The sequence below is a fragment of the Plecotus auritus genome, assembly GCF_963455305.1.
Source record: "Plecotus auritus genome assembly, chromosome: 8".
Taxonomy (NCBI): Eukaryota; Metazoa; Chordata; class Mammalia; order Chiroptera; family Vespertilionidae; genus Plecotus; species Plecotus auritus.
The window spans coordinates 65,195,246-65,213,927 of record NC_137782.1 but is presented as its reverse complement, the minus strand read 5'-3'; the positions used below and the strand labels follow the sequence as shown (position 1 = coordinate 65,213,927).

The window sequence follows — 18,682 nt, the reverse complement described above, 5'->3', positions numbered from 1 at the left end:
TAGACCATGGAATTTGAATTGAACAGGATGGGCATGAAGGCAGGGGAGGCCAGTAGTAAACCCAGTGGCCTGGATGTCTGGAAAGAATAAAGAGCTGTTTTGGTAGGAGTCATCCAGCAACCAGAATCTAGGGAACTTGAGGTGTGTGGGGCAGTTTCTGGCCTCAACAATAGGGGTGTGACCGAGGGAATGCGTGGCCAATTGGAGAGAAAGCACTGTCATTGGAGATGAGAAAGTGGTCAAAGATCTGATAAGACATGTTCATCTTGAATGAGTGGCCAGTTTTGAACAACTCAAAGGGGGACACTGGTCACATAATCGTCTGTGTGAAAGGCGCCTCGTGGCGTTGTGCAGTGAACAGCCTGCGGAACCACATAAAATGGTTCTGATAAAAGCCTGAAGTCGCCAAGTATGATGACAGGAGTATGTGGGTACGTGAGACAAGAGGTAAAATCCTTGTAAGCAAAAACACGAGCTTTTAATTGTGAAGCAGTTACTATATGCTTGGTAGTATTCTAAGCACTTTCCCAATAACTCTGAGTTCAGTACTCTCATTATTATCAGTATCACTTTACATATAAGAAAAGCAAAATAAATGACGAAATCTGGTCCGGAACGCACTTGCTCAAGAGCGCTACGCTCTATATACTTCTGGTGGAACTCTCTCGGGCGCGCTCCCGGCGCTTTCCCTCCGTTTAGGGCGCCTGTGCGCCTGCCCGGAGACCGGCGCTCGTTCTCGCGTAGAGAACGGTCACGTGCCGATACGGGGGCGGGGCCCTTGCGCAGATGCCTAGGCGCCTGCGCGCAGCGGGCTACCAAGCCGGGCCTGCCGGGAAGTGCGGGCGCGTTTTCTCTCAGCTCCGCCACCAGCCGGGGCTCGGGCCGGGGCCCGGGCCCCCGGGACATGGCCTCCCCAAGTGCGCAGGGCGACGTCCCCACCTCCAGTCACTGGGACGACGGCGCGGAGACGGCAGGTACGGAAGCCGGCCGGGGCGTCGAGGGGTGGCCTGCGAGGACAGCCCGAGGGACAGGGGCGACCCTAGGAGACGGGGACAGCTGTCGGCGGAGCGGGTCCCGGCGCCAGCGGCGCTGGACGGGCCACCTGGGTGCGCCCAGGGCCGTAGGCCGGGGGCCGGGGGCCGGGGGCCGGGGGCCGGGGGCCGGGACGGCGGGAGAGGAAAAGGCCGAAGCGTTAGAGAGCCTAGTATAGGGGGTCCACAGATGCGGAGACCAGAGGAACCATGGTGGCAGAACCGAATCCCCAGTGGGAAGGACGGCGGGGACTCGGCTCCGTCGCGTCTGAAAGGGAGAATTGGGTCTGAGAACTGGGGCTAAGCCTCACCCCGGCCCGAAACTGTCCGGCCACGTCCACAGACTCCTGCCACCTCCCTAGTTGTAAGGCAGGTTTCCAGACTTCAACTATCGCCGTCTTGACTTCCGTGGTGTGAGTGAACACGTATTTCTTTTAATTGCCATAAAATCCAATCCTTTTAAAGTGCACCGTTCAGTGGTTCTTAGTACTCTCACAGGGTTGTGCAATCATCACCACTGTTTAATTCCAGAACATTAATATTCCAAAAAGAAAGCCCATCACTCCCCATTCCCCAATCTCCACGGTTCCTGGCAGACATTAATCTACTTTATGTCTCAATCCTGTCCCACCTGTGTTAATGTTATTTAATTGTGTGAAAAGCTATTTTCTATTTTTATACTGTTTTATCCTAAGCAATTATTTCTATGAAATCATGATTTCATTGTGCATTGTTTTCAAATATGTTTTACATATTAAGATATGACAGCTAAAAGTATTCATGTTTATTCTGTACCAAGTAAAATAATCTCTTTTTCCTCTGGGGAAGATAATTAGCTTTCCCACTTTTTCATCCTCTAATGGGTGGTATCCATAATAGAACCAGTTGACATATTCAACCCACATATTATGATGAAGCACCTGGTATCCACATCTTGTTTCTCTGGGCTCATTTTCTGTTATCCCCCTTTTCTCCTACTCTAGTCCTGGATGGAAGTGGAACTCACTCATCATATTACTTCCCTGGGCCCTTTGGCCTTGTAACCCTTTGATGGTGTATGACATCTGTCCTCATGGCATAATAGTCCATGCCCCAAGTAGTACAGGTCTTGTGACCTGTTGTAGTGCAATTGTTTTGAGACTCTACCTCCCAGTTTCCTTCATTTTATTTCTCTGGATGAATGGGAGGAACTTAGAAATCAGAGTATTTTTGTTTTGTTTTGTGGTTTTTTCCTGTTTGTTTTCATTGTGGTTTTAATCATATTGGAGAATTGACAGTTATTAACACTGGCAGCTCTCCTTTGTAGAGGTCATGGTTTACGCTCTAAAATATGTTTCTGCATTGTTGAGGTAAAGCAGTCTTTCTTAATGCACACTTGTTTTTATGTTTCAGTAACGAATCTCTGCTAACTCTGGTACTATTCATTTAAACTAAATAGGACCTCCAAAAACAAAGGCTACTATGTTTTATTTAGTTTTTAATAGGAACCTTACTCACAAAAAGGTAAGGTTTTCTTCTCCCACTGACTTTCTCCAGTACAGATAAGAAGTTCAAACATAAAAATTTTAAGTTAATTTTCTTTTTTTGTTTTTAATTAATTTCAGAGAGGAAGGGAGAGGGAGAGAGATAGAAACATCAATGATGAGAATCATTGATCAGCTGCCTCCTGCAAGCCCCCTACTGGGGATCAAGCCTGCTACCCAAGCATGTGCCCTTGACTGGAATCGAACCTGGGACCTTTCAGTCCGCAGGCTGACGCTCTATCCACTGAGCCAAAAGGACTAGGGCTTAAATTAATTTTCAATATCAACATCAAGAGTTCAAGGAGCCGAAACGGGTTTGGCTCAATGGATAGAGCGTCGGCCTGCGGACTGAAGGGTCCCGGGTTCGATTCCGGTCAAGGGCATGTACCTTGGTTGCGGGCACATCCCCAGTGGGAGGTGTGCAGGAGGCAGCTGATCGATGTTTCTCTCTCATCGATGTTTCTAGCTCTCTATCCCTCTCCCTTCCTCTCTGTAAAATATCAATAAAATATATTTAAAAAAAAAAAAGTTCAAGGAGTGGGGTAGGGCAATATCTGAGGGGATGGATCTCTCCCTCTCTCTCTGATTGGTTCTTTCATTGTTTGATTAAGGCTAACATTGCTTAGTTTGAGTTTTAACTTCTATTTTAAGACTTCAGAGCTTTCTTGATGTGCAAGCTTAAACCAAGTAAGTATGGAATTTTGTACTTAAACCAATTAAGTATGTAGACCTTTTACCTGATGTAAGCCATTGATGTGTATTTTGCTGATATGGAAAAACTTTTAGAGGAATCATAGCTAGTGTTCATCTTTAGTCCTTTTCCTTTCCCTATATATCCAGTTCCCAAGCCAGGTGTTTTTGGAGATAACCTGTTGCTCTGAGGGGGCAGAAATCTTCACCTGGGTTCTGTAGCCAGAGTTGGGAAATATTTGAAACAATAACGGGCTCTTCCATCTTTTATCTGAAATGTTAAGAACTGCTGCTTCAGTGCCCTTATTAAAAAGATAGTTTTAATGGACAGTAGGCCAAATAGTACCTCTATCATTTTTTCCTGTGTTGAATGAATTGCTTTTCAGGCATCAAGGATTTATTTATAGCAGTGTCTTATATTTTGCAGCCAATTGTAGGACAATCATTTCATTCTGTCATGGTTATCATAGCCAAGATCTCTTACTGTAAAGGAATTTGGAAAGTCTCAACTTTGGAATATGTAACACACCTCTCTTATAAGGGGGGCAAAAAGGAATTGGAGAAGAAAGGATTCGGGGAATTGGGATTACATATATACTACTTCCTAATGAAATGTGGACTTTTATCCCAAGCCCGATATTAGCATTCTGGAGTCAGGAAGTGTGTGTCCCACCCCAAAATCCATATATAAAATTTATCTTAAAGTTAGATAGTAGGCATTAATTTTTATATTTTCCTGAGCATCCCAAGAATAGTTCTATAATTTTTCTCTGAGATGAAGAGGATACGTGTAAATTAGTTTCGAGACTCTGTTAACCTTTTTTTCCCTCTTTGTGTAATCTAGCAGTTGACCTTATCATTCTATAATTTACACATTTTTAGCTTACTTGAGTTTTCTGTTTTCTCTTCCCTTTTTATGTCACAATGGGAGTTTATATATTAAGTGTAATAAATGTGGGGTGGGGACACACTTAGGAGTGCCTTCTTTATCTGCCATTAATACTTAATCACTCAACTGTGGGATTGAGGAAAGTGATATTGGGGCCTGAACAGACCTCACATTTGAGCAGCATCCAACTCTGGGAAGTACCAGTAGCTTTAGAAAAAGGCCAAAGAATCTGCATCTCTACAGTCATATGCTGCATAACAGTGTCAGTCAATGATGGACTGCATATACAAAGGTATACCATATAGTCTAGGTGCATAGTGGGCTATACCAGTGGTCGGCAAACTTATAGTCAACAGAGCCAAATATCAACAGTACCACGATTGAAATTTCTTTTGAGAGCCAAATTTTTTAAACTTATACATTGTTATTAAGTTAATTAGGATACTCCTAAGCTGGCCTTTGCTAAAAACGTCCTCAGTCTGATTGAGGTACGTTCACTGAGGTCGACCCCTTCCAACTCTCCCATCCACACTCGTCTTGTATACTTGTTTCGTCTATCTCCTTTCATTCATCCTCTCTATATGTCCAAACCATCTTAGCATACCTTTCTCAGTCCTCGACACTACATCCTTCACAACGTTCCCTAAAATTAACTTAATAAACTTTACTTAAAGTTTTAAGTCTTAGTTAAACTGTAGGTACGTTGAATAAAGCCTGGTATCATACTTAATAACGATATTATTTATTGATAAAATTAAATTCCTTACAATTTACCTTACAATATCCATAAAATTAAATCATGACAATGACTGACAAACACTAATGTGAACAATGGCCTTGCATCTCCTTGGAAAGTTTGTGTAAGTCAGGTTTGTATGTTGTTTTTAATTTTAGGCACGATTCCAGGTTCTCATCAATAAAACGACTTCTCAATTTACTCTTGATAAGGTTCATGCTTGAAAATGATTGTTCGCATAAATTTGTAGACCCGAATAAGGAAAGAACAGCAAACGCTAGTTTTTTCAGTTGATTATATGAGTCAGGAATACTATTCCAGGTGTTAAAAATCAACATATCTTCCTTCTCCAGGTCTTTCAAAGCAGACCACTTGTGCTGTGAACTAAGTTCACATTTGTTTTTCTCCAATATTTCTATATCAGCACAAAGACGTTCAAATTTCGAGCTCCACAATTCTTTGTTTTTTAAATGCAGCAATTGCATTTCAAAGTTGCCAATGTCAATATTAAAGGGAGAAAATTTTAATTCTGTTACAGTATCATTAAGAGGTTTTTTAACAAAGGCTAATGTCGCTTTGCTGTTTCTGAATTCCTGAAACCTGTTGAGAAAAGCTTCCCTCATATTTAAAAGTGTTGTTTTAAAATAGCAAATGTCAATATCAGAATTATTTTCTTGACGATGTTTCAACAGGCTTGGAAAGTGAATTAGAGTTTCTCTTTCAAAATCTTGAGCAAAAAGAGATAATTTGTTTTCGAATGAAATAACTTCTTCTAACATCGACAAAATTGTGTTTCCTTTCCCCTATAGTTTACGATTAAGCTGATTTAGATGAGACGTAATGTCTACCATGAAATAAAAATTTTGGATCCACTGATAGTTCCTTAGTTCTGGATAGTGAACACCCTTCTCAAGGAGAAATGCTTTAATTTCTGTTAATAAGTAAGCAAAATGTTTCAAAACGTTTCCTCTTGATAACCAACGTACCTTGTTATGCAGCAGCAGATCTGCGTACTCACTCTCCATTTCAACTAAAAATTCTTTAAATTGGCGATGATTAAGAGCTTTAGCTATAATGGAGTTGATGATGTTAATCGCCAATTCCATAACTTTGCAAATTTCTTCTGGAAATGTCTGCGCACAAAGCGATTCTTGATGAATGATGCAATGGTAAGTAAGTATCTCGTGATTTTTTCTTTCAAAATAGCAACAAACCCGTTTCTTACGCCAGTCATACTTTTTGCCCCGTCTGTTGAAATTGAGACAATTTTATTGAGTGGAATATGATGTTTTTCAATGCACTCAATTACAGCATTTGCTATATCCTCTCCACGTGTTTGACCTTTGAGTGGCAATAATCCTAAAAGTTCTTCTTTAGGACCTGTAGATGAAATAAATTGTACAAAAAGTGAAACTTGCCCTGTATCATTTATGTCACACGACTCGTCAACTGCTATTGATAAAGCTGAAACAAATTTAAGATCTTCGACTTGCTGGTCGGTTATATTCGAAGACATTTTGACTGTTCTATCTTTCACTGTTTTAGCAGACAATGGTAACTTTTTAATTTTTTTTTAGAATACCTGCTTTGTTCTTAAAATCCTAAAATAGCTCTTCAGATGCATTTATAAAACAACTTTTTATGTATTCACCGTCTGTATATGGTTTTCCTCTCTTAGCAATCTCTTGACCACAAAACTTGCAATATTAACATTGTTGGAAGATTGCATCCAGTAATTAAATACAGAACTTGATTTTTCTTGACTCTTCTGAAGTTCCTCAACTGCTTTCTTCCTTGCATCACCGACAGGATATTTAGTACTAAATGACACGTGTTTAGTTGTAAAGTATCTCTCCAAATTTGATTTCTTGTTATGCGCCAATTTTTCCTGACAAATAAGACAGGTCGGAAGGCCATTTAAGTTTTGAATGAACGCAAAAGTCTCGGTCCATTCAACTTTAAATTCACGGTTTTCGTCTTCCGTTTTTCTTTGCTTCTTCTTTGTAGCCATGTCAGGGCACCTAAAAAAAAGTTTCATTTTTTAATAATAAAGCCACCAACACAAAATAATTACAATTCTTAAATTGATGGCAAAAATACCTGTAGGATTTGCAGCTGGTTGGAAAAATACAGGTAACTTTATGCTTCAAGTAGGTACTTTTGTCACCGGCGCACGATTTGGGCATGTGACTAGCACTAACCACTGCACAATGAGACTGCTGACTGACTGGCTCACTCAACTTGTGCATGAATTGCGCGCGCCTCCCCTGCGCTGGTATCCCACTGCCCACCTGTGCCGCGTCTCCCGTCGCCCGACCGACCGACAACCCCACTTCTTCTAACGCCACTTCTTCAAAATAGACTTGCCCAGGCTGAAAACCGACTTCTGCGCATGGGCCACGAAGTTTCAATCGCACTGAACGTGCACGCCCACACGTGGTATTTTGTGGAAGAGCCACACTCAAGGGGCCAAAGAGCCGCATGTGGCTCGCGAGCCATGGTTTGCCGACCACTGGGCTATCCCATCTAGGTTTGTGTAAGTGCACTCTGTGATGCTCACACAACAATGAAATTGCCTAACAACGCATTTCTCAGAAGGTATCCTCGTTGTTAATTCGCACATGACTGTGTTTAGAGTTGTGCAGTAAGCATATTCTTAACAGTAGTATGGGCAAAATTATGTCAGTTATTATAGGCCAGTGTTTCCAAAGGAACAATAGCTAAGCTAGCTTTTTATTCTATTCTGTACATACTGTGTTCCCACAGAGCACTGAAAACCAGAAGGTGGTAGTAAATTTTGTAATGCAGGATTAAAAATAGAATTGGAACTGTGTTAAGAGAACTAAGTACAGGAGCTGTGGTTTGGGTTTAGAAATAGTAAAAATTCTGGCAGATTACTTACCCAAACCTAATAGAAATCTAGGTGATTGCAAACAGTGTTATTTCCTTCAAGATACAAGCAAGGATTTTCCTTTCCCCCAGATTGCTGAATGAATAGCTTACTTGGAAAGAGGGGCAGGGTGAATATATGTCTAAACAAATGAAGGAAATTTTCCCACACTCTTAGTAAGTAGGTTAACAAGATTTCAAAAGTCAGCTTATCTCAAACAGTATTCATATTACCATTTAATTGTTCTTAATTTATGATGTGTAGAAAATACAAGGAAACTCTAAGTAAAAAAAAAACAAACTTACAGGCTATCTGGTACTTTATATTCTTTGTTGGAAATTAATTCAATTCCTGCTCATATTTTAAATAAAAAGTCTTCTTGCCTTTGCTGGTTTGGCTCAGTGGGTAGAGTGTTGGCCTGGGGACTCAAGGGTCCCATGTTTGATTCCAGTCGGGGACACATGCCCGGGTTGTGGGCTCGATCCTTATCGAAGGGCATGCAGGAGGCAGCTGATCAGTGATTCTCTCTCATCATTGATGTTTCTGTTTCTCTCTCCCTCTCTCTTCCTCTCTGAAATCAGTAAAAAAATATATTTTTTAAAAAGTCTTTTCTGTGTCTTATCTATGATCCCTCTTTGAAAACATACAGCCTTCTCTTACAAAGGATGGCCCCTCGATCCTGTCTTTCCTGAGTGTAGGATAAATCAGCCCACACTCTTCCATAAGCTACATTTTCTGCAGTCCTTCAAGCCTCTGTCCTCTTCTTTTACCTAACACTTCAGCCTCATAGAATTATCTCTGTGTTTTCTGGACATGCTATGTCTTTCATGTAACAAGGTCTTTGCACACACTCCTCTCCCTGGAATGCTCTCCCTTCAACCACTCTTCCATGTGCAGTTTTCTTTAAGAAGATACCAGATATATTCTTGGCAAAGCCTTTCCTGATTGCATGAGAAGTAGTCATTCTTTCCTCAGGAGTTTCATAATTCTGTTATATCATGTATAATGATTGTTTGTACCCTCCCTACTGTGAGCCTCTCAAGTGCTGGGAAGGAGTCAAATTAATCTTTTTATCCTTAGTACAGTGCTTACTATAAATAGATGATAGGCTGATAAATGTATGGACTAATGGACAAGTGGATAGATGGACAGATGGATGGATACACTCAAGCCAAGAGCATGAAGCACCTTGTAAATAAACATTTAACTAGTTAGGTGTCATGCTGACAGAGGAAATTGGGACTTAATTTTTATTATTTCTAGATAGAGTAACCATTTAATTTAGCATCCAAGCTGGGACATTTTTGAAAGTACAGATAGCAGGAGGGATTTGCTATGAACAATTATGCCAGAATTATAGGCGTGAGCCAGGAATCTCTCAAACTTGAAAGAGATGATCACTCTACTAGGTTACCAGGGAAAAGAACATTCTAGACAGGAGAACAGGTTTACCTAGGTGAAAAGTGACCTGTGTTATTTTCCTGTCGGCACCTCCAATTGCATGTGACTCTAAAGCAGTTAATTTATGTCACATCTCTCATAGGTAGGTAACCATGACCACTAGGTACCAACTTTCATTTGTGTTAATAATGTGCAGCTTTGCCCTAACTGGTTTGGCTCAGTGGATAAAGCGTCCGCCTGCGGACTGAAGGGTCCCAGGTTCGATTCCCGTCAATGGCATGTACCTTGGTTGCGGGCACATCCCCAGTAGGAGGTGTGCAGGAGGCAGCTGATCGATGTTTCTCTCTCATCGATGTTTCTAAATCTCTATCCCTCTCCCTTCCTCTCTGTAAAAAAGCAATAAAATATATATATTTAAAAATAATAATGTGCAGCTTTGTCATGGAAACAATTTGTAGACTGTTGCCTCAGAACAGAAAATTATTGAGGAAGACTGCTTGTTTAAAAAGTGTCCCTTCTGAACCTAATCTACCTTCCGTTAATCTTCTCTAAAGCCTAACCTACTTTCTAGTGTTTATCTTCCCCCTTCTATTACTCCAGTGCCTTACACCTAATATATGCTACATACGTATTTTCAATTATCTGTTTACTGTTAAAGGAAAGGGTCTTGTGTTGCCTGTCTCCAAGCTTTTTTCTGCTCTCTGCCTCTCTTCCCAGCCTCTTGAAATCCTCCTTTTCCTGTTTTTTAAAACATGTTAACTTTATTATATATTTTTTAAATCCTCACCTGAAAACATGCTTTTTTAAAAAATTAATTTCTTTATTGATTAAGGTATCACATATTTATCCTCATCCCCCCATTCCCATCCCAAACCCCTCCCCACGCATGCCCCCACCCCCCTGTTGTCCGTGACCACTGGTTAGGCTTATATGCATGCATACAAGTCCTTTGGTTGATCTCTCCCCCTTACCCCCACCCTCCCCTACCTTCCCTCTGAGGTTTGACAGTCTGATCGATGCTTCCCTGTCTGTCTCCAGGTCTGTTTTTGTTCATCAGTTTATGTTGTTCATTATTTCCCCTGGATGAGTGAGATCATGTGATACTAGAAATACACTTCTAAGAACCGAAAATGAGACAAGCAATAATGGTTATGCTGAGAGGCAAATGAATCAGTCTGTAGTGAGTTTCTTTCTGGGCCAACAGTTCTTTTGAGTCCCAATTTCAGTGTCAAACAGTTCCTTATGTGTACATGTCAGCAATGATATTTCAGATCTGGATGGTGGACAAATGGTGGTAATGCAGGTCCGACCCTCTCTGGTTTGGTCCTGGGCAACCTGCCGCGACGCACAGCTGCTGCCACCATTTGTGCGACTGAAAACATGCTTTTATTGGTTTTAGAAAGAGGAAGGGAGAGAGAGAGAAACATCAATCCTCTGTCTCCCCCAGGCTCCTGACTGGGGATAGAACCCTCAACCTGGATATGTGACCTAACCGGAAGTCGAACCTATGATGTTTTGGTGTATAGGATGATGCTCTAAACAACTGAGCTACCTGGTCAGGGCCCTCCTTTTCCTTTGTAAATTATACTCTGCTAATGCTTTCTCAGTTTAGTCTGACTCACAACATTCTCTGAGCTCTTAAGTGTCTGCACATTCCTTTTTTTTTTTTTGGCAGTTATAGTGCACTTCTTTGTGGCATCTCTTTTATGGTGTCTGTTTAACTTTTGTTGTGTTTGCTGTTCTTAAAATTAGACATTCTGCTTGAAAACTCTAGGAGCCTGTTACTCCATTATTTTAAATAGAATAATTATAATAAGATAAACATCAACCACAAATTCTCAAACTATTTCCTAAAAAGGCAATTAAACACAGTAAAATGCCTAAGTATAAATAACAAACTATCACATAAGGATGTAAGATGCTTAAAACATAACTTCCTGATCACAGTAATTAATACGGTTTTTAAAAAACAGTTGTTTTGTGTGTAGTATCATGCCTCTCTTGCCACCCACACTGGACATTCTGATTTTGTCCAGTATACCCTTTGACATTCTGATTTTGAAAATATTTCTGTGATTTTGATATTTTATCAGTAACTGGGAACTTTTGTGGTTTTGTTTTAAAATGTATTATTGAATTTTGGTGGCATGTATATACATTTTTCCTCTATAAACAACAGGAAAAATATTAAGAGATAGATATTAAGAAAGAACAGGCATTCTATTAGGAAAACATTAACAGTAACAGATATGCCTGAATTTACTGAGCATTTATTATAATTTCTCGCTGATTACTTACATGGCATATCTCCTTAGTGTTTTGTACATAATGTGCTAATTAAATATCTGTAGGTTGGCTTTAACTCAGACCAAATAAGAAGATTGAGCCCTAAATAGAAAATGTACACATGCTGAATATGTGCCTAATGCCCCTCCAACCCCTGTGTGTTGTTTGTTTGTTTTTGCAGGCTTTAATGCCAAAAGGAAAAAGAAAGTAGCAAAGATATACCAGGCTCTGAACAGTGATCCCACTGATGTGGCTGCCCTTAGACGCATGGCTATTAGTGAAGGAGGGCTCCTAACTGATGAGATGAGACGAAAAGTGTGGCCCAAGCTCCTCAATGTCAACACCAATGACCCACCTCCTATATCAGGTAAGATGGGGAGTACTGTAAGGGGAGCTTATTTAGGAGGCAAGGAAAAAAGAATTTCAGAATCTTTGATTTTTATGCTAATGTCAAACCAAGAGTAGATGAGTAAATCTAAAGCATTTGAGGATATGATTGGTCCAACTCTGAAAATAAGGCCAAACTAATAAGTAGAATTTTATTCAAAAATGGAATGAGCTTTTATTGGCTAGATAGAGAAGTTTATTAAAAATGTATATTCCAACCCGACCCGTGTGGTTCAGTGATCCCCCGAGAACCAGGAAATCAGGCTCAATTCCTGGTTAGGGCATATGCCAGGTGTTGGGCTCAATCCCCAGTAGGGGTGGTGCAGGAAGCAGGCAATCAATGATTCTCTCTCATTTATGTTTCTATCCCTCTCTTCCTCTCCCTTTCTCTCTCAGAAATCAATTAAAACATCCCTAGCCGGTTTGGTTCAGTGTATAGAGCATTGGCCTGTGGACCAAAGGGTCCCGGGTTCAATTCCGATCAAGGGCATGTACCTTGGTTACAGGCTCCTCCCCGGCCTGGGCCCTAGTCGGGGCTCGTGCAGGAGGCAACCAATTGATGTGTTTTTCTCACATTGATGTTTCTGTCCCTTTCTCTCCCACTCTCCCTAAAAATCAATGGAAAAATTCCTCGGGTGAGGATTAATAACAACAAAAAATGAAAAATAATGTATTTTTTTTTAAATGCATATTCCAGTCCATTTTCACTTAGAGATGGGTTGTAGGAATCTGTATTTTAATAAGCACTCCACCTAATTCTGATGTAGATGGACTACATTTTGAGAAACGGGCTATGAGGAGAAATAATACCTTTTTTAAAAAAAAAAACGAACACAAAAGCCCTAGCTGGTTTGGCTCAGTGGATAGAGTCGGCCTTCAGAGTGAAGGCTCCCGGGTTCAATTCTGGTCAAGGGCACATGCCCAGGTTGCCGACTCGATCCCCAGTAGGGGGTGTGCAGGAGATGGCCATTCAGTGATTCTCTCTCATCATTGATGTTTCTATCTCTCACTCTCCCTTCCTCTCTGAAATCAATAAAAATACATTGAAAAAAAAAACACAAAAGAATTTTTATTGGGAAATACTATGCTCATTTTGGATTCTAAAATTCTGAAGTTCTGTGAAAAGCTATAACTTTAACTAATCTGCAAGGCCTGTATGGTAAAAGGAGTTCCTTGGAATATAGTGTAGAACAGTGGTCGGCAAACTGCGGCTCGCGAGCTACATGCGGCTCTTTGGCCCCTTGAGTGTGGCTCTTCCACAAAATACCATGGCCTGGGCGAGTCTATTTTGAAGAAGTGGCGTTAGAAGAAGTTTATGTTTAAAAAATTGGCTCTCAAAAAGAAATTTCAGTTGTTGTACTGTTGATATTTGGCTCTGTTGACTAATGAGTTTGCCGACCACTGGTGTAGAATACAGATAGAAGTACTACAGAACAATGAACCCATTTTTGTCATTCACTCAACAAACATTTATTGCTTTATTGCTATGTATGGCAAAAGTCCGGCTCTTGGGGATTCTTTCACTCATTTGGAAGATACTAGTTGTGCTCCTGTTGTGTGCCAGATACTGGAGATAATTAAAACAGCCTCTGCCAGTAAAAGTTCACAGTGTCATAGTGCAGCAAGTAGGTGTTAAGTTGCCACTTGTTTAATCTTTGAAGCTGGCTGCCTTGGAGCAGTAAGCCTTTTGTTGGGAGGAAAAGGCATTACCGTGTTCACACTCTGAATCCTGAGATGGTATTCTTCTATCAGATTTCAGATTTCCCCTATTTTTATAAGATGAAGTTTGTGTGGGAAAGTTTTGCCCAGGCTCCTCTGTTACCTTTTGATTTCGGTTTGTGAAGGAAATGTAGACTTGTTACACAACACTCAGTTTGTGTTGAGGGAAATGTACACTTGTTATATACGTGTATATATAACAGCTAGAGACTGCCTCCTTACATTCACACTGTATTGGGCTTATCACCTGAACAGAAATACAATGTCCTATTTGCAGTGTGTTAGCTTTAGAATTTCTGGGTCAAGACAAGTTAGGTTCTCCTTTATAGGAGTTTATTTTAATACTCCTTTCTGAACAGCTCAGTCCTTCCTAGACTTTACATATGTTAGAGTTTTTTTAGTGGTCTATGGTTTCCACATTTATAATCTTATTTGATCCTTACAGTAACCTGAAAGGTACATTATGGAAGGGAATATTGCCATTTTATAGATGTGGACTTTAAACTTCAGAGCCATTCCCCAGTGACAACACAGGAGGCCCCTGGCCTCCCGACGTCTCTGCAGCTTTTCCATCTAATTCGATTACCTCCTTGACAATGCGATCCTTCCTTACGTCATCAAGACTGCATGTTTGCAACTAAACTTGTGATTTCTCTCCAATTGTATTTTGAGTCATGTTCTTTTCAGGAAAATGCAGGAGTATATCCTCCTGGCCTTTGGTGTAATACCACAATATTTTGTTCCTGATCTGGCTTCCCAGACATTCCTACAATGACATGTTCCTTTTCCTCCAATAGGGAAAAACCTACGACAGATGAGCAAGGACTACCAACAAGTGCTGCTGGATGTCAGGCGGTCCTTACGGCGGTTCCCTCCTGGTGAGAAGCTCTCTCCGTCTGTCTTGTTACATGGAGGTTTCTGTCCCATTTGCACTTACTTTCTTGTGTTGATGCTTGCCAGCCCCAGGGAGTTTCCATCCCAGCACACAGTGTGACCTAATATCTATTCTCATTTTGCTGAGCCATTCTTTAATTTACTCCATCACACTCAGACTCCCACTGAAACCCTGAGCCAAAAGTAATTTCTCTTGGCCTAGAAGTGGTAAATGAGAGAAGTTTTTTCCCCCCTTTCAGAGCCACAGAAGAGACTTCATAGAGATTGCTAGAGCCATGAGTCTGGCTTTAAAGAGCAGGTTGGTTTGAAAGGGGGCATTAACAAGAACTTTTTTCTTTCTTTTCTTTTTCAAATTTTTACTGATTTCAGAGAGGAAGGGAGAGGGAAAGAGAGAGAGAAACATCAATTAATGAGAGAGAATCATTGGTTGGCTGCCTCCTGCACAGCCCCCACTAGGGATCGAGCCTGCAACTAGGGCATGCGCCCTGACCAGGAATCGAACCATGACCTCCTGGTTCATAGGTCGATGTTCAACCACTGAGCCACGTTGGCCAGACTAACAAGAACTTTTAACATCTTCTTTGATTAAATTTACAAATAGTGATATCTTGCATATATATGTATTGAGTTCCTTAGACTAGAAGGGAGGCCATTCTCTGCATGTTTAAAGAGTTTATTCCTAAAATTGCCTCCCCATTCCAGGAAGAATGAGAAGAATAACCATTGTCTCCATTTTCACAATGAAGGCAATTGGGCAACAAACCTCATGTTTATGATCTATTTCTCTTCTTTTGGCAACTCCACATTTAGGTCCATGAAGAGAGGAGAATTGCTAACAGAAAATCAGTTGCCATGGCAAACTACTGTATCCCAAGAAATTTTAAGGGGTTGGGAATGCAGCAGAGGGGGCGCAATAGCCTGGGTGGAGGCTTAGCATGGTCCTAGAGATGTGGAGATGCCGGTGTCTGCAGTGAGGCCTGGGAGGTAGAGCTGTGCCAGGTACGGCTCTGGACCATGTTGGGGCAGACCCACTGCTGTACCATCATGTTGGGGGACTTGGGGAGTGTGGCAAGACGGCGCTCCTTCGGGTGTTTGCCAAGGACACCTACCCTGGGAGTTATGTCCCCACCATGTTTGAGAACTACACTGTGAGCTTTGAGATAGACAAGTGCGCATTGAGCTCAACTTGTGGGATACTTTAGATACCTCTTACTGTGATATTGTCTGGCCTGTGGCCTCTCCTAATTCAGACGCGGTGCTCATCTGCTTCAGCAGCCAACAAGAAACACTGAACAGTGTCCTCAAGAAGTGACAGGGAGACAGGAATTTTGCCCCAGTGCCAAGGTTGTGCTGGTTGGCTGTAAGCTGGACGTGTGGACTGACCTGGCCACACTGAGGAAGCTGTCCAAACAGTGGCTTATTTCTGTTGTACATGAGCAGGTCACTGTGCTTGCCAAGCAGGTGGGGACCGTGTCCTACATTGAGTGCTCTTCCCGTCCTCTGAGCACAATGTCAGGGATGTCTTCCATGTGACCAGAGTGGCCTCATTTGGCAGTGACCATAGGTAGCTGTGCTGTAAGGACTCACACCTGGGACTGCAGCAATCTGCTCAGCTGGCAGAAAGGCCAGACTGTGGGAACAGGACAAAGGCGAGATACACAAGAATCGAGCCAAGCATTGCAACCTCATGTGAAGGGCCAGGGAGGAATAGTGTGTCAAGAGGGGTGGTGAAGGGCACAATTGTTCCTCTGCTCGCACCTTGTATTCCTGACCTCCTGACTTTAGCTGAAACGTCAGGGAGGCTGAATGAGCAATTCTCTTAGGCAAGGGACCCAGAGGCAGAAAGGGGTGCCACCATTCCCCATATCTTCATCCCCCTCCTCTCCATAAGAAGTTGAGGGAGCTAGCAGGGCAGGCATCTGAGCCCGGAGCTGGGATAGGGCAGGGGCGTTAGGGTAGCTGACATTAAGCAGTGACCTTGGTTAAGTCTCGGTATATGAAGGTTGCCTTCTCTCCCCACCTCCAGTCTCCATATCCGGGTTCAGGCTTCCTTCCCTAAGGAAAGTGTCCATTCCATGACCTTCCCTTTTCCTCTTCTCTCACTTCTACAGCTGTTCTCACTCATCCTAACCTCCAGGCAACATGCACTAATTTAAAAAAAGCAAGTTGAAAAGCCCCTTCCCCTATATATCCACCAGTCCTAGCTCCTCCCTCTCTTCCCCCAATAGTCCACAAATAAAGCCCATGTCCATGGAGTGGGGGGAGGGTTTGTTTTTTTTTAACATGCAATAACTGTTTAGTCAGGGCGCATGGCGGGGGGATGTTCATGGGGGGGAGGAGGATTTTTTTTTTTAACATGCAATAACTATTTAGTCAGGGCCACTGATCTCTTTTTCCTTAGCATGTCAAATTTTAAAATAACAACAGATGATACAAAAAAAGCCATCTGTTGTGAATGAGTCAAAATTATACTTTTTTTTTTTTTTGGTCAGGTCAGCAAAAAATATAAAATATTTTAGTAATGTGTTTAGCAGAATTTTAGTAATTAGTTTATGTGTGCCATGAGATAAAAAAGGTGGAAAAGCACTGCTAAACCCATTGCTTCACTCTTCTGAAACCATGCTTTGGCTTGGATTTTGTCTGTTAAAGAAAGCTTTCTTTCCTGCTTCTACCTTTGCTCCCTGGAGGGCTTCTTGTGATTCTCATTTAGCCAGTGGCCTGCCATCTTGGTTTTTAATGTTTATTTTATTTATTTTTACTGAGGTACCAGAGGCCTGGTGCACAAAATTCGTGCATGGCAGGGGGAGGGGAGTCCCTCAGACCGGCCTGCTCCCTCTCGCAATCCTGGACCCCTTGGGTGGGATCCCTAGGTCTGGCCAGTGATCAGGGTCTATCAGGGCTTTCCTTCCCCTGGCTGCCGGCAGCTGGCCCCACCCCCACCACTGCCACTGTTTGCATCTGTGCAGCACTGCTCCTCCCCTCGCCCGCCACTGGTTGCCTCCCTCTGCAGGCAACAGGCATGCGGGTGCGATCCCTTGGCTGGCCTGGGTCTCCCTCTGCGGGGCGATAGCTGGCCAGCCCCGCACACCCGCCACAGCGTCACTGGTCAGTGGCCTGGGCCTCCCTCTGTGGGGCGAGCGATCGCGGGGCCCCCAGATAGATCGCTCCACAGAGGGAAACCCTGCCCACCCGGCCAGGGCTCCCTGATAGATCACCGTGCAGAGGGTAACCTGGGCCTCCCTCTGTGGGGCGATTGCAGAGCTCCCCCCCCCCCGTCCCCCGCGTCCCCTGTCCCCCAATTGATTGCCCTGCCAGCCGGTGGCCTGGGCCTCCCTCTTTGGCACTATCGATCGCAGAGCCCCCCCATCGATCACCCCGCAGAGGGTGGCCTGGGCTTGGCCTGGCGCCAGTGTGTGTGTCATAGCATGGTCATCCAGAAAGTCATCCGGACGGTTGTTCTGCTGTTCAGTCATTTGGTTGATTTGCCTATTATGCTTTTATTATTATAGACAATTGGCATATAACAATATATTAGTTTCAGGTGTACAACATGATAATTCAGTATTTGTATATATACAACTTGGTTTTAATGAAAACATATGCCCATAGTCCAATCCCCATTTCCCTATCCTGTTACTTTTATTCTTTTTTTTATTTGTGTGTGTGTGTTTTTAAAATACATTTTTATTGATTTCAGAAAGGATGGGAGAGGGAGAGAGAGAGAGAAACATCAATGATGTGAGAGAATCATTGATTGGCTGCCTCCGGCATGCCCCACACTGGGGATCGAGCCTGCAACCCAGGCATGTGCCCTGACCGGAAATCATACCGTGACCTCCTGGTTCATAGGTTGATGTTCAGCCACTGAGCCATGCCAGCCGGGCTTATTTGCATGTTTTTTAAAAATAAATTTAATTTTTTTTATTAATACATTTTTATTGATTTCAGAGACCGGGGGTGAGACAGAGAGAGAGACACACACACACACATTGATGAGAGAGAAACATCAATCATCTTCTTCCTGCATGCCCCCTACTGGGGATCAAGCTTGCAACTCTGGGCATGTGCCCTTCCTGGGAATCAATAAAAAAAGATCAGCCTAAATTTTCATAATTTAGGTTTTTATGTTGAAGATCAACTTTTTAAAAGGAACTCTACAGTGACATTTATTTTTAAATTTTTTTTAAATTTTTAATTGTAGTTGACATTTAATATTAGTTCAGGTATACAGCATAG

General features: G+C 42.4%; 1 protein-coding gene and 1 pseudogene across 2 annotated transcripts in view; both read left to right on the top strand.

Moving 5' to 3' along the window:
* The first annotated feature begins 805 nt into the window (after nucleotides 1-805).
* The window catches only part of TBC1D20 (TBC1 domain family member 20), a 39,081-nt gene continuing 21,204 nt past the window's right edge, over nucleotides 806-18,682 (top strand). The window contains exons 1-3 of the mRNA XM_080686310.1: nucleotides 806-974; nucleotides 11,628-11,813; nucleotides 14,350-14,430. Of these exons, the coding sequence (XP_080542436.1) occupies nucleotides 905-974; nucleotides 11,628-11,813; nucleotides 14,350-14,430 (337 nt within the window). The 5' untranslated portion in view covers nucleotides 806-904. The remainder of the gene's footprint in view (nucleotides 975-11,627; nucleotides 11,814-14,349; nucleotides 14,431-18,682) is intronic.
* On the top strand, nucleotides 15,299-16,139 carry LOC308255827 (rho-related GTP-binding protein RhoN-like; annotated as a pseudogene). The gene is made up of 2 exons: nucleotides 15,299-15,311; nucleotides 15,473-16,139. The product of its transcript is annotated as a rho-related GTP-binding protein RhoN-like (transcript).